The sequence below is a fragment of the Ipomoea triloba genome, chromosome 5 (assembly GCF_003576645.1).
Source record: "Ipomoea triloba cultivar NCNSP0323 chromosome 5, ASM357664v1".
Lineage (NCBI taxonomy): Eukaryota > Viridiplantae > Streptophyta > Magnoliopsida > Solanales > Convolvulaceae > Ipomoea > Ipomoea triloba.
The window spans coordinates 19,499,556-19,516,320 of record NC_044920.1 but is presented as its reverse complement, the minus strand read 5'-3'; the positions used below and the strand labels follow the sequence as shown (position 1 = coordinate 19,516,320).

Here is a 16,765-nt window from a genome sequence, read left to right as displayed (position 1 = left end):
CAAGCCACCGTGGCCATGAGTGAGGAGTCAAGTGCAATTATTCAAAGTAAGATCCCACCAAAGTTGAAAGATCCGGGTAGATTTTCTATCCCATGTGTGATAGGGGGTACGATGGTGAGTGAAGCATTGTGTGACTTGGGTGCAAGTGTGAGCCTTATTCCATTCTCCTTGTGCAAAAAGTTACAACTTGGGGATCCTAAGAGCACTAACATGACAATTTAGTTAGCAGACCGTTCAGTGAAGCACCCCGTGGGAATTTTGGAGGACATACCCGTGAAGATTGATAAATACTTTATTCCCACAGATTTTGTAGTGCTTGATATTGAAGAAGATGAAAATATTCCAATCATACTTGGTAGACCCTTTCTTGCTACAGCAGGTGCAGTTATTGATGTGAAGAAGGGTACCTTAATGATTGAGGTTGCGGATGAAAAGATTGAATTCAACATTTTTCATAAGGCTAAGGATCATCTATGTGTGGGAGAGTGCTTAAGGGTGGATGCAAGTAAAAAATCAATTGTTGATTGCACTTTGATGAACTTGTTTGGCAACGATGATGTTCATGATAAAGGAGATGACACACTTTCCAAATCCACGAAGCATAAGAAGAAAAAATTGAAAGTCATGGGATTTGGAAATATGGCTTCAAGCATAGGAGGTGAACCCCCCGATGAGGATAAAAATGTGCAATTTGAACCCTCCAAAGTCGCCTTAGCAGTCCAAGGCGAAAGAAAGAAATCAAGGTCCTCTTCAATGCACAAGATTTGGCGGCCGAAATTGTTTAACCCTCCTTGAAGGATTGAGGTAACGTCGGGCATACGACGTTAATAATAGCGCTTCTTGGGAGGCAACCCAAGTTTGGTTTATCATTGTTCTATTTTATTGTTATTATCTTTCGATGCTATTTTTTCCCCTAGTAATTTTCTAGCCCCCCCTCATTCCCCCCCCCCCCTCCCCAAGAGTCATTTAAGGGAAGTAGAACCATCCATCCTTTTTTTCCTCGCATTTGGATAATTTTTGTGAATTGCTTTTGCTAGTAGGATGGATTTTCTCAAGTTTTGTCAATACTTTTGTCCTATGGTGTTGCTTCCCCTTCTATTTTTGTAGGTTCTTGCTAACTTGTCTAACATCGGGGGCGATGTTTTTGTCTAAGTGTGGGGGGGGGGGGTCCTTTCGGGCTTTATTTGTGCTTAGTCTTGCTCTTTAATCTTGGAAGATAATTTTTCATTTTAGCTTTTAGTTTACTTTATTTTGTTTCTTTTGTTTTTTAGGATTTCACCTTATAGCCTCTTGTAGTTGTGATTACTCCCCTTTGTTGGTTTGTGGTTTGTGGTTTGTCTTTGGTGGAACTTGAAGCAACTAGGCTTGTGATGGATGAGTCAATGTGTAACACACAATTGATCTATTCTCTTGTCAATGGTCTTGTTAACCATTTAATAAATGAATAAATTCTTGATCTTGTGTGTTATGCATTGCTAGTGAAGGCTTATGTAAGATTCTGATCTGGTGATGATCGTTTTGCTAGAACTTGCCTCATTACTCCCCAAGTGAAGTCTTAGAATTGCATGTTTTGAAATGATATAGGCCATTTTTGTTTAGCTCAAACCTTAAACCTACCTTTTATGCATATGTTTACCCCTAGTTGTCCCCGTTGAGCCTTTTTGTTTGTTTAATAAGTGTTAAGCACTTAACCCCCTTTGTGTTTGTTTTTTTTTTCTTGTGATTAACCCTCGTCATTTAACCCCTAAACCTTAGCCAAAAATGTTTCCCTTCACCCTTGAGAGTATAGAACACTTGTTCTTTTGCTTAGAAGAGGTTTTATTTGGAGCTTGATTGTCTTTTTAGTAACCTTCTTGATAACTTTGTCTAAGTGTGGGGGTCTTGCTTCATTGAATAAGTTTGTGGTTGTTGTGTTTTGGAAGTAATGAAAAAGAAAAATATATATATATTTGGAAAAGAGAAACAAAAAATGTTGAAAATTATGTTGAATTGAGAAAAGTTGAAAAGAAAAGAAGGAGAAGAAGAATAAAAGTTTGATATTGTTCTTTGTCCTTTTTGAAAGTTTTACTCAACCCCCACCACTTTAGAAGTGTTGCTTTGTCCTAGATTGTAATTTGCTCCTTTGTTCTTAGTTGTCATGTCTCTTCTAGGCCAAATTGTGAATAAGTGTGAAATTCTCTCTTTTGTTTATTTTTCATACCCCTTCTTTGTTAGTCATTCAGCCTTAGCCCCATTACAAGCCTAATAAGAGACCTATTTGTAGGAAAGCCGAAAGTTTGTAGGAAAATAAATAGAAAAAGATCCTACCTCACCAAAGAATTCTCCACGTCGATAAACAAACATCGAATCTAACTTTCCCACCTACAAGTTTTATTTATAAATTAATATACTAAATAGATATTAATTAATAAGAATACTATTTCAAACAATCTCAAAATAATTTACAATTCAATAAAATACTAAAACACCCTAAATTCAACAATAATATTTAAAATAATCATACTTAAAGTTGTTAATATATTTGAAATTTTAATCATATTTAAAGTTTCTTTTGAACTTGTATTTTATATTACAAGAAATGAGTAGCATTATATTACTCTTAATCTTATTATCATATTCTAACATATTACAATATTAGTGGTAGAATTTAAAGAGACCTACAACATGTTTGGTTCACAGAATGAATTTTAAGGAAAAAGGAATAGTATTTCATAGGGAATGGAATAAGCCAGGAATTGTATTCTATCGTTTAATTCGCTGAACGAATGGACTTTAGGAATGTAATTTCAGTGTTTGGTTGGTTCAAGAAATAGAAATGGAATGTGTTTAAAAGACATAAATACTCCTATACAAAAAATATATTATTATTATTATTATTATTATTATTATTATTATATATGAAAAAAATATAAATTATATATGAAAGTATAGAAGTTGTGAATGAATGAAATTCTAAGAACCCTAATCTACCATATGTCCCTATGGATATAAACAAATATATGTGTGTATATAATAATAATAACAATAATAATAATATATTATTATTAATGAATTTATGTATATACTTCAATGAATATAATCTATTATATAAATGCATATATTTAATTAATTACATTTTAATATATATATATATATATATATATATATATATATATATATATATATATATATAATTATTTAATAATACAAAAGGGTATTTTCGGTAATATAGTATAAAAGATATTCCCAAATACTTAAAAATAGCTAATATAAGGGGTTCTCTAGGAATAACTATTCTCCTTACAAAGGGAATAGCTCATTCTCGGGAATGCGCGCTATTCCCAGAAATAAAAAGACAAACCAAACGATGAAATAAATCTGTTCCCGGGAATGGTATTCCATTCCCGACTTATTCTAGGAACCAAGCATGCTAACCTAATGTATTACAAATTCTATAATGGAAGGAGAATCTATTGCTTTCCCATCTTTTTTATCCTATATATTTTCCTAATTAATCCTCTCTATCTTTTTCCTTATTTCTTTTAACGTGGTAACTATAGCATTGATAGAGAGAAAAAATTACAAATTATTTTATACATAGGAATATATAATTATATTTAGCTAACATTTGTCCGCTAATACTATGTGTCCTCATATGAATAAGGACATATATATATATATATATATATATATATATATATATTTTTTTTTTTCCTTAATAATAATAACAGGAACACCAACCATAACAATAGAGATTTTGAGGTTTTTATGAATGTTGGGATCAACAAAAAATAGGAAAAAAATCCAAAATAATTGAGAATGCCGTTATGTGCACACATACATATCTCATTCAGTATAAATGGTCTTGTTTTCTTTTGAATGTTTATTCCATCTCTTTTACTTAAAAATAATTAAACACAAATACAATTTCTAAAATTTATTCAATGAAATAACATTTGTATTTTACTCCATATATATTCCATTTTTTTATGGAATATTATTTATATTTCCTCAAAATCCATTTTGCGAACCAACATGTTGTAAAAATATTTTTGATTTTGTTGGAATTTTAATTTTAGCATAAAATGACATAGAAAGTGGCTATTTTGTAGTACAAATATGTGTGGTCCACTTCTGATTTGGGTCGGGTCAAAGTGGATTCGAGTTCTTCGTAGTGGGACGAAGAGATTGGTATATTGTACACTCAAAACGGATAATGAGTGAATGAGAAATTGATTATCAAAGTAAACCCATTTAAGTTGGAAATTAAGGTGGAAATGCTTTGTAAAAAGTAGTTGTCCCACATTGGTTTGGGAAGTGGATTTGCACCATTATATTTACAAGACACTTTTAGAGGGATGCTGAATTGTATAGCATAGATGCGCTGTCTCATGCATAGGGGGTTGCAAATCAAAACCCAAAATGAGCTTGGTTCGACACTTGCAAGCATGAATGTCAAGAAGTAGTAAATTCGTAGTTGTTTTGTTTTCGTGGGTGCTGCTTAACCGATCGACACGATAATGACACGTTAAGGTTAACGGGTTCAAATTCTTAACACGAATACTGATTAGTTAACGGGACGAACATGACACGTTAAGGTTAACGGGTTCAGATCAAATTCTTAACACGAACACGATTAGTTAACGGGTTGACACGATAAACACGTTTTGTTAACAGGTTTCGAGTCGTCTCGACACGATATGACACAAAACCCGCTAAACCTATTAATATTTTTTGAAAGAAACTAATATTTAAAGTGAAGTTATATAAAAAAGAAATAAAACCTACAATTCAATCCATCAAACAAAGTAAAAAGAAAATTCAATTTATAACATTCATGAAATGATAAAATAACATCCAACAATCATAGTTAAATAAGTCCATTCTAATTTTTAGAATAAAATTGAACACAATAAAGATTCAATTTTCATATTGTTGAACATCAATAATTGGTGTAGGATCATAGTCATGTTAATTACACACAACTCAAACTTTCTCTTTTCTTCTCATTGGGTTTAAATCTCATATTTCAAAATCCTTTCTTCTTATTTATTTATTTTACTAGTTTTTCTTATGCACAATGCAGAAAAAATATATGCCCAATATTAATATTTTATATTAAAATTTTAAATTTATTTAGATTTTAGATATTTAAATTATTGTAAATAATAATAATAATGTAAGGGAAAATTGTATTTTTCGTCCTTAAGTTATAGGGTAATAATTGTAGAATTCGTCCATAAGTTGTCGTAATACTCATTTTTTGTCCCTAAATTATCATTGCCGTTGCACTTTTCGTCCTTGAGTTATTAAAATTACAAATTTCTTCCCTAAGTTATCATTATGTTGCACTTTTCGTCCCTAACTTAAGTATGCAAACTTGTGTAAATTTTCGTTTAAAAAATTTTTAATCGAACTTTTCCGGTTCAACGCCAATTTTTTTAACAAAGTTTACCGGAAAAGTTCGACTAAAAATTTTTTAAACGAAAATTTACCGAAGTCTGCACACTTAAGTTAGGGACGAAAAGTGCAATATAATGATAACTTAGGGACGAAATTTGCAATTTCAATAACTCAGGGACGAAAAGTGCAACGCCAATGATAACTTAGGAACGAAAAGTGAGTATTACGATAACTTCAAGACGAAATCTACAATTACCCTATAACTTAAGGATGAAAAATGCAATTTTCCCATAATGTAAAATATTTTTATAAATTTTATATTTATATTTTAGTAAATAAATAACATATAACTACAATATATAATGTGTATATATTATTATTATTGAAGAAAATAAGAAAATATATAGTGGATGCATGTGCATGATAACAATAGTGGAAAAGATAACGGAAGTTATAATGGTAGGAGTATGCTTGTTTAATATATTATAAAGTACAACTTTTATAGCATAATGTACAAAAAAACTTAACGAAAAAAACGGACATAAATGAAAGGTATAGTCTTCATTCACACTTATTATGTTTTTAGATTAGATATAAATAAATTCTTGGCTTCGTACCAAGTTTGGTGGGGTTCATTTTCTATAAATTAAATTCATTATTATTTTGGTTTCATACAAAAATTTTGGTTGAAATTAATTTTCTAAAATTAAATTTCATTTTTCGTTCGTGTGTATATATATATATATATATATATATATATATATATATATATATATATATATATACTAGTTTTTCTTATGCGCGATGCGCAAAAAATAGGTGCCCAATATTAGTATTTTATATTAAAATTTTAAATTTATTTAAATTTTACTACAGTAAATAATAATAATAATAATAATAATAATAATAATGTAAAATACTTTTATAAATTGAATATTTATATTTTAAAAAATAACTAACATATAACTCTAATATTTAATGTGTATATATTATTATTATTATTGAAGAAGATAAGAAAATATATGGTGGATGCATGTGCATAGTAACAATAGTGGAAAAGATAACGGAAGTTATAACGGTAGGGGTATATTTGTCCAAAGTATTATGTAGTACAACTTATATAGCATAATGTACAAAAAAACTTAACGGAAAAAACGGGCATAAATGAGGGGTATAACCTTCATTCACATTTATTATGTTTTTAGATATATATATATATATATAGACTTATTCATCACCTATATTTTAATTGGGCACATGCATGTTTATAAAAGTATATATTACCGAATAGTCCATTTGGTTAAAGATCATGTGGATAAAATTTCCGAAATCTATTCAATAATGAAATAAACTTCGTATTTTATTTATTATCTATTTCATTCTTTATGGAATAATATCACTTTTATTTCTTCAAAATTCATTCTATGAATCAACGTGTTATAAAAGTATGGTTCATTTTAATTAGTTGGGCACATATTTATAAAAGTATATTTACTATATTGTCCATGTGATTACAAATCATTGGACATGTATTGAAAATGATATGTTTGTCCATCTCCCTGTCATTGTTTACCATTCACCAATATAATTAATTTCTAGCATTTGCCAACTGAATACAAGTTCAACACAATTTTAAACATGCCACAACACCCAAACAATTATATACTGATATAAAAAACTTAGGAAATACGCATGAATACTGAAATACTCACTGGCTAGGATAGCTAGCAATATATATAAATATCTAACATTTTATTAAGAGACGATTTAAGTATTTAACATGCATGCAATATAATACATATTACATAAACAAAGGTGCAACCCGATTTAATTTAATTATTGGGGAAATGGGAATATTATTGTGACGGATATAATAATCACACACACATGCCGCCATCAGGAAAAAGTACATGATCACAACCAGCAGTTGGTACGCATTCTCGACAATCTTCGTCAGTTTCACACCTTCCACAAACACCAACTTTTGGCTTGCGTTCCTCGTCCTTGGTTTCTGATGGCAGAGCTATACAAAACCACATTATAATTCAAGCTTAATACACATGAATTAGAAGAATTAAATAAACTTTAGTCTAAGAAAGAAAGCTAATAAGAATTTATCAATTATCATTGCCATTAATTTCCTAACTTGACGGTTAGGATGGATGAGTTCTTAGTTTTTTTTTGGACACCAACTTTCACGGGAGAGGGTAACAACTCCCCTACAAAAAGTGTAAACATATCTACAACTTCCATCTTGAGAAATCAAAGTTAAGATTTTACCATTACTAAACTTTCAAGTTTTAATAATTATAAAATGAACCCCATCTCTTAAAAATTTTCAAAATTTATAAAATTGACCCCATATTTTTTTGGGAAAATGTAGAAATAGGCCATTAAACTATTTGGCGGAAAGAAATTAAGTCACCGAACTCGAATAAACTTCAAATTCATTCATCAACCCGGAATATATCATTTATCACACAGACGACTGAGGAAGATGTATGTATAGTTAGGATAAAGAAATAATTACCCAGAGTGGATTGAAATCCAACACAATGACCAATTCCAGATCCAGAAATCTTGTTCATACAGAAGTTGCCAGGGTAAGCACTATTGCTTCTGCAGTCACTGTGAGATTTGCAGAGCTGCCCAGTCATCACCATTTGAACATTGTTTGGTCCTACAGATATTTTTGCCATCAAACTTGATGGCAACACTGCATGCAACAAACAAATATACATATTATAGTCTATAGAGAGAGTGAAGAGAGAGAGAGAGAGATAAAGGAGAGAGAAGTTACAAGAAAATGCAGCCATGAAAAGCACTATGAAGCAAGCTAGCTTCAGTGAAACTCTTTCCATCTCTTGTACGTTGTTTCAATTCTCTTAGCTTGATTGTAGTGGTGTGTGGAGGAATGAAGAATTTGCAGACTATATAAAGAGGAATCCTAAATTATTTTCGGATTTAAAATGATACGTGTATGGTAGGAGTAAATTGCCTGTCAAATTTTAATTTTAATAGACGCACATGGGATATGTACTTACAAAAAAATAGAATTGGTCCACATGTTTTTTGAATTAATCATAGCATAACATGTTAGTAAAAAGTAGAATAAAAAGTGAAAATAACTATATTACTTGTTCATACAATATAATCTTACCTACACAACTTTTTAGTTGTCATGATTATATATAACTCAGCATGTGTAATGTATATAACAAAAGATTTTCAAACACCTTCTATTTTATATTTTATATAATTTTGTAAAAATTTAAAAATAAGCTACTTTAGCCATATCAATTAGCTAGGTTGAACAAAAGTTAAAAGAATATGCGACAATTATTTTATATGTATAATGTTGTCATCATGCTCACATGAGAACTACCTTTCACGTAAAAACTATGGACATATCGTAGCCATTGAAACTAACATATCAACGGCGGCTATGATTAAACATAAAGGCATCAAATAAATCTGCCTAATTAGCATGTCAAATTTCTCAAAATCACGTTTAAAAGGAAAATCTATCCGGTCAAAAATCCACTCTCGCTCCTACCTAAAAAGCGATAGAGTTTGAATTTTCCTCCCATTCTAATTTTCACCAGTAGACTATAATACACACCACCAGCTGTGCAAATGCACACTTTAACGTCATAATCTGTTTTATAAAAGTTACAATATTTATAAAATTGACTCCATATTTTTTTTACTATAATCCTCAACCGTTGATAAACTCTGATGAGTGACTATGATTAGTCCTCACTATTTACATGAGGATTCTCTTTGCTAAATCACCTAAAATGCACACCATTGATACTCAGTTTGCAACTATACAAATTCAATTAGGCAAGTGAACCTATTGATTTTAGTACAGAGGTGTGAGTAACGAGTGCCATATCTCACATGGACTACAAATAGTAGTACTATATGATGTTCTATTATGTAGCCTAGGAAATTTGTGAAAAATAAATGAGAGAAAGGTAAAATATATAAATAAGGCAGAAGTAAAGACAACAAAAATGATGGAATTAATCAATGACAAAATGGTACTTGGATCTATGGATCCCCTAGGATATTGACCATAAAAAATACATGCCAATAACAATTATTTATGCATAAGACCTCGAGAACTCTTATTTCTTGCTAGTATATTTCTCAAGAGTATTACCAACTAATCCTAAGTTGATTAATTAGAATCACTACTAAATAAAAATATTCCTAAGGATTGCATTAACGATTTGTGAGTTCTACTGAACTATTTGTCTCAAACATAGAGGATTCCTACCTCTAGGGTTGCATTCCACTCCTTCCAATTGTGTGGAATCTACATTAACTAAAGATATCTCTACCGCAAAGTTCATGCATTAATCAAGAATCCAATAAGGATGCAATTATTGATTCAAGAAAAGTAAAGAAACACAATTGAATCAACGAACAAACACAATTGCAGTTTTATGTGCACTTCATGGCCTATTTGACCTTTATTCTTATTATTTTTTATGCATTAGAATAAAGTATTATTATTATTATTATTATTATTATTAAAAAATTAATAATTTTATAACAAGTTTCTTTTTTTAAAAAATAAAAATGAACCAAACAAAAAAAATGATAATTTTTAAACTTTTAGTCAAACACTACAAAATAGAGTATTTTTTCAAAAAATGATTTACTTTGTGTAAATCATTTTATAGAAAATATTTTTTTTTATAATTTTCAGACCTACTTTTACTTTTTAAAGTTCTTACAACTTCAGCAAAATTTGAAATTATTTCATTTTTTTTATTAATACTTTTATTCTCTCTTTAATTAATTATTGAATAATACTACACATATTCATAATTTTTTTCTTCTTCATTTTTTTTTTACACTTTCTACTTGTGAATTTTTTAGTCAACAAAAAAAAAATTACCGATAATTTTTATTACTATATTTTTTTAACAATAAAATCACATGTACGTCAATATATATATATATATATATATATATATATATATATATCATTTTCCTTAATTAATTTACATCGGTTTCTCTTTTAAAAAAAGACATATAGGGAAGCACTAAGCTAGCTGAAGGAGAAGCAGATGGATAAAGTCAAGGTGGAATCTGATGTCAAGGTGGTTGTGCAAGACCTTATCTCAAACTTTGGTTTTTTTTTTTTTTTTTTTTTTTTTTTTTTTTTTTTTTTGAGAGAAAGAACTTAATTCATTAAATATTAAATAAGATAAAAGGCAATCAAGATAAAGAGGAGTATTTAACCACTCCTTGCAACCTGTCAAAGAGACGGCTTCCCGAGAAATAATGTGGGCAGCACGATTCACAGATCGCTTAACAAAACAGAAAACACACTCTCTCAAACTATGGTTTTTATTCTCTTGATCTTCTTGAAAGCTTCTCTTGATCTGCTTTTGTTAGATATTAAGGATATGGTGNCCCCCTTTTTTTTTTTTTTTTTTTTTTTTTTTTTTTTTTTTTTTTTTTTTTTGAGAGAAAGAACTTAATTCATTAAATATTAAATAAGATAAAAGGCAATCAAGATAAAGAGGAGTATTTAACCACTCCTTGCAACCTGTCAAAGAGACGGCTTCCCGAGAAATAATGTGGGCAGCACGATTCACAGATCGCTTAACAAAACAGAAAACACACTCTCTCAAACTATGGTTTTTATTCTCTTGATCTTCTTGAAAGCTTCTCTTGATCTGCTTTTGTTAGATATTAAGGATATGGTGAGTATGTTTATTCAGATTGGTATCTCTTTTGTTAAACTTTAACAAATCAAATTGTCCATTTGTTAACTAGGTAGTATGTTTCTAGGCCTGAAGGTAGAGAGTGGGTCTGTTCTCCTCCTCATGTTCTTTGTAATGTTCTGATTGATGATAGGAATTAAAATCGTTTTCGTTGGTTTCTCTTTAAAAACAAAAACATATACATTATTGGTTTCAGTGTTCCCAAAAACAGACCCCACAATTGACTAATCTATTGCGGACAAGCACAAATTGACTATACATCAGAATGGGTATCAATGATTTTATCAAAAATTGAGAAACGTGCGCCCAGGCCTCGTCAGGATGTTGACATATACTCCGTATCATTCAGTATAAAGGGTCCTGTTTTCTTTTGAATGTTTATTCCATCTCTTTTACTTAAAAATAATTAAACACAAATACAATTTCTACAATTTATTCAATGAAATAACATTTGTAATTTACTCCACATAGATTCCCTTTTTTATGGAATATCATTTATATTTTCTCAAAATCCATTTTGCAAACCAACATGTTGTAAAAATATTTTTGATTTTTTTTTTTGTTTTTTTTTGAATACTATTGACTCTGTTACAAACACAATACTTATTTTTTATTTTGTTAGAATTTTAACTTTAGCATAAAATGTTTTCAAAAAAAAAAACTTTAGCATAAAATGACATAGAAAGTGGCTATTTTGTGGTACAAATATGTGGGGTCTATTTTCGATTTGGGTCGGGTCAAAGTGGATTCAGATTCTCCGTAGTGAGATTAATAGATTGATATATTGTACACTCAAAACGGATGATGGTGAATGAGAAATTGATTCTCAAAGTAGACCCATTTGAGTTGAAAATGAAGGTGGAAAGACTTTGTAAAAAGTACTCGTCCAACATTGGTTTGGGAAGTGGGTTTGCACCACTACATATACAACACGCTTTTAGAGGGATGTTGGTACTTGTCCAACATTGGTTTGGCCCTACATATACAACACACTTTTAGAGGGATGTTGAATTGTATAGTCTAGAGGCTCTCTTTCGCGTCTTGGTAGTAAATCCAACAAGGGTTGTCTGAGTAGTAAACCCAACGCAAACTTCGTATTATCCGTACGTTAACTTAGTTTTTTATGAGTGCTATTGACTCTGTTAGAATGTAGTATCTGATCATAAATTACTTTCTCAACCTACTGAAGCACAAAGAGACAGCAGCGCGCCTCTACTGAGACTCGAACCCACCCCCTTCCACGTGAGGGGAGCAACAGGATGCCACTAGACCACAAGGTCATTGGCAGTTGAAAGTATTATTTGGAGTACCATTCTGGCAGTATTAATTCTTATCCGTAAGAAATAATTTTGAATTAATTTCACTTTAATTTCCAGAATTAAACTCCAGATTAAAGTTACACGTTATGGGGGTTACATATTTGATTTATTTCAGATGTTAATGGCAGGTGTTAATGCTATTAATTTCCACATCTCCTATATAAGCTTTGGTGTTGGGTAAATTGTTTGGCTGTTGATTTTGAACTCTCAAAAACTGTTTCTCTTTTCCTCTCTCAACTCTTTTCTTACACCAAAAATCTCTGCCAACATTTCCGTAAATTGTACAGAGTGCTCAATCGTTGTTGTAGTTCGCCGGACTATATGTTTTACTAGTCAAACACTATAGTCGTAGCCCGTTTTATCCTGGAAGACTCATGCTATAATGCTCCTAGCATTCTTGAGAGATAGCGAATCGATTTTAAGGAAAGTGTGAGGTACACACGACTTAGATTTTCTCTTTTCTTCTCGTTCGGTTTAAATCTCATATTTCAAAATTCTTTCTTCGTATTTATTTATTTTATATAAATATATTCTTGGCTTCGTACCAAGTTTGGTGGGATTCAATTTCTATAAATTAAATCCCTTATTATTTTGGTTTCGTACCAAAATTTTGATTGAAATTAATTTTCTAAAATTAAATTTCATTTTTCGTTGATATATATATATATATATATATATATATATATATATATTCCTAAATTGACTTATTCATCATCTATAGATTTTAATTGGGCACATGCATATTTATTAAAGTATATATTACTGAATAGTCCATGTGGTTAAAAGATCATGTGAATACAATTTTCGAAATCTATTCAATAATGAAATAAATTTCTTATTTTATTTCTTATCTATTTCATTCTTTATGGAATAATATCACTTTTATTTCTTCAAAATTCATTCTATGAACTAACCTGTTATAAAAGTATTGTTCATTTTAATTAGTTTGACACATATTTATAAAAGTGTATTTACTATATTGTACGTCCATGTGATTACAAATCACTGGACATATATTGAAACAGATCTGTTTGTCCTTCTTCCTGTCATTGTTTACCAATATATATAATTGATTTCTAGCATTTGTCAACTAAATACAAGTTCAACACAATTTTAAACATGCCACAACACCCAAACAATTATATAATGATATAAAAAACTTAGGAAATATGCATGAATACTGAAATACTCACTGGCTAGCTAGTAATATATATATATATATATATATATATATATATATATATATATATATATATATATAAATACCTAACATTTTATTAAGAGACGATTTAAGTATTTAACATGCATGCAATATAATACATATTACATAAACAAAGGTGCAACCCGATTTAATTTAATTATTGGGGAAATGGGAATATTATTGTGACGGATATAATCAAACACAATAGCCAGGTATAACCCAATGATCACAACCAGAAGTTGGTACGCAATCTCGACAATCTTCGTCAGTTTCACACCTTCCACAAACACCAACTTTTGGCTTGCGTTCCTCGTCCTTGGTTTCTGATGGCAGAGCTATACAAAACCACATTACAATTCAAGCTTAATACACATGAATTAGACGAATTAAATAAGCATTAGCCTATTTTCAAAAAAAAAAAAAAAAGCATTAGCCTAAAATAGAAAAATATATAATAAGAATTTGTCAATTATCATAGCCATTAATTTCCTAAATCCTTAATCACTCCCCAGGAGAACTTGTGGATAAATTCAAATCATTGGTCTGTAAGATCTTATGGATGGAAAATTAAGTAAAAAATGAGTGGGGTCATATATTACAAATTTTATAATGAGCCTGGTCATTTTTATAAATATCACAAAGTTTTGTTTAAAAAATGAGTGGGGTCATATATTACAAATCCAGTGACACCAAGTTGCTCCCATATAGTTATATGAGAGGTTATGGGTTTGAGCCTCAATGAATGTCATATTGATTCTTTGTGCTTCAATAGGTCCATAAATTAAAGGCTTTTTAAAAAAGCACTTGTCCCACATTGGTTTGTGAGGTGGGTTTGAAGTTATGCCAAATTTTCGTATAATTTTTCCAACTTAGAGCCATTGTCGGAGTAGTAAATCCAAAGAGTAAACTTAGTTTACCATTTGGACCATTCATAACCTTTAGGAAATTATTTGTAGGTACTGCTCGAACTACTATAGTGGGTAGTGTTCGAAATACTATTCGGAGTACCGTTCTGGCAGTATTAATTCTTATCCATAGGAATTAATTTTGAATTAATTCCAATTTAATTTTGAGAATTAAACTCCAGATTAAAGTTGCATGTTATGAGGGCTACATATCTGATTTATTTTAGATGTCAATGCCAGCTGTTAATGCTATTAATTTCCACATCTCCAATATAAGCTTTGGTGTTGGGAAGCTTGTTTTGGCTGCTAAATTTAAACTCTCAAAAATTGAAGTTTTCTGTCTTCATAGCTCGACTCTTTTCTTATACGAAAAATCTTTGCCAACATTTTCGTAAAATGTACGAAATGCTCAATCGTTGTTCTAGTTCACCGGACTATATGTTTGAGTGCTCAAACACTATAGTTGTAATTTGTTTTATCCTGGGAGACTGACGCTACAATAGTCCTAGCACCCTCGGAATGTAACGAATTGGTTTTAAGGAAAGTGTGAGGTACACACAACTTGGATTTTCTCTTTTCTTATTGCTGGGTTTGAATCTCAGATTTCAAAACCCCTTCTTCGTATTTATTTCTTTTATATAAATCAATTTTTGGTTTTGTACCAAGTTTAATTTGGTGGGATTAATTTTATATAAATTAAATTCCTTGTTATTTTGGTTTCGTACCAAAATTTTAGTTGGAATTAATTTTCGAAAATTAAATTTCATTTTCCGTTGGTGTGTGTAGGGATGAGTTCCGGTGCAGAAACTTGCTCAAGAGCGAAGATGCGGTTAGATTTGAACCGTTGATCAAATCTAGATCAACAGCTCAAATCAATGAAAAAATTTTTAATAATAAAAGAACGTATAACAACTAGTATCACACTTGTATTCAATCTTGTACTGAATCCTGTACTCAATTTTGTACTCTTTTTGGTGTTATTTTCTTTCACCCTTCCTTCTTCTGTTAAACTTTACCCCCAAAATCGCCAAAAAAAAAAAAAAAAAAAAAACTCACCTTAAGAAGAAAACAACACATCTTAAGAAGAAAAGCAACGCATCTTAATAAGGAAAATCAAGCACCTAGGTAAAGCCTTAGGCCGACGCACCTTAAGTTTCAACAACTGATGCACCTTAAGCATATAAATCACGCATCTTAAGAAGGAAAACCATGAACATAAAGAAGTAAAACCATGTACCTAAAGCTTTAGACCGACGAACTTAAGTTTTTACAACTGACGCATCGTAAGCACACAAATCACGCTTATTAAGAAAGCAAACCACACACCTTAAGAAGTAAAAAACTTTAAATCGACACACCTTAAGTTCTCAACTGAAGAACTGATGCACCTTAAGCACAAATCCCATACACCTTAAGAAGGAAAACCACGCACCTAAAGCTTTAGACCGACGTACTTAAGTTTCAACAACTAACGCAACTTAAGCACAAAAACCACGCAGCTTAAGCAGAAAAATCATGTAATTTATATCGTGGACCAGGGTGCACAATGCATTATGCACCCCGTACCAAAATGTTAGGAGGATGAGTTCTGTGCATTCTAGGCAATCGTTCTGTGTATTCTAGGCAGCTGTTCTGTGTATTCTAGGCAACCGTTCTTTGTATTCATGTTAGTAACACAGGTTGTGATGTTTTTGTGCATTCGGATGTTTATGAGGATGAGTTCTGTGTATTTTGTGTTAATATTCAATGTATTCTATGAAGACATTCTGTGTATTCTAGACAACTGTTCTGTATATTCATGTTAGTAACACAGGTTGTGATGTGTTTGTGCATTCAAATGTTATGAGGATGAGTTCTGTGTATTTTGTGTCAGTATTTTGTGTATTCTAGGGAACCGTTCTGTGTATTCATGTTAGTAACACATGTTGTGATGTGTTTGTGCATTCGAATGTTAGGATACACAGAATATAAGCCCAAGTATTATCTCTTATGTTCCATGTTTTTCAAATTTCACAATGTTGTTTAAATATTCCCCTTTTGTCGTGTGTGTTTTTGTGATATGATGAACTTGTGTGTCTTTTGTTCTTGCTTCTTCGTCACTGTTTTTGTTGTTGTTATTCAAATTACAGTTATATTTTAATTAATTTTTTTAAAAAAAACTGTAAAATCCGTAACAATACTACTCGTTTCGGACCAGGGTCCATGGTATAA

General features: G+C 30.6%; 1 protein-coding gene and 1 long non-coding RNA gene across 2 annotated transcripts; both read right to left on the bottom strand.

The window, feature by feature from the left end:
* Positions 1-6,983: 6,983 nt before the first annotated feature.
* LOC116019233 lies at positions 6,984-13,864 on the bottom strand. Its single transcript, XR_004098676.1, has 2 exons — positions 13,715-13,864; positions 6,984-7,126 (listed from the first exon to the last, which is right to left on the bottom strand). It is a non-coding gene; the product is annotated as an uncharacterized LOC116019233 (long non-coding RNA).
* LOC116019232 lies at positions 7,133-8,336 on the bottom strand. The gene is made up of 3 exons (XM_031259381.1): positions 8,183-8,336; positions 7,913-8,098; positions 7,133-7,405 (listed from the first exon to the last, which is right to left on the bottom strand). Exons 1-3 carry the CDS (start codon positions 8,241-8,243, stop codon positions 7,260-7,262), a joined length of 393 nt encoding a protein of 130 aa, XP_031115241.1. The 5' UTR covers positions 8,244-8,336; the 3' UTR covers positions 7,133-7,259.
* Positions 13,865-16,765: the final 2,901 nt, after the last annotated feature.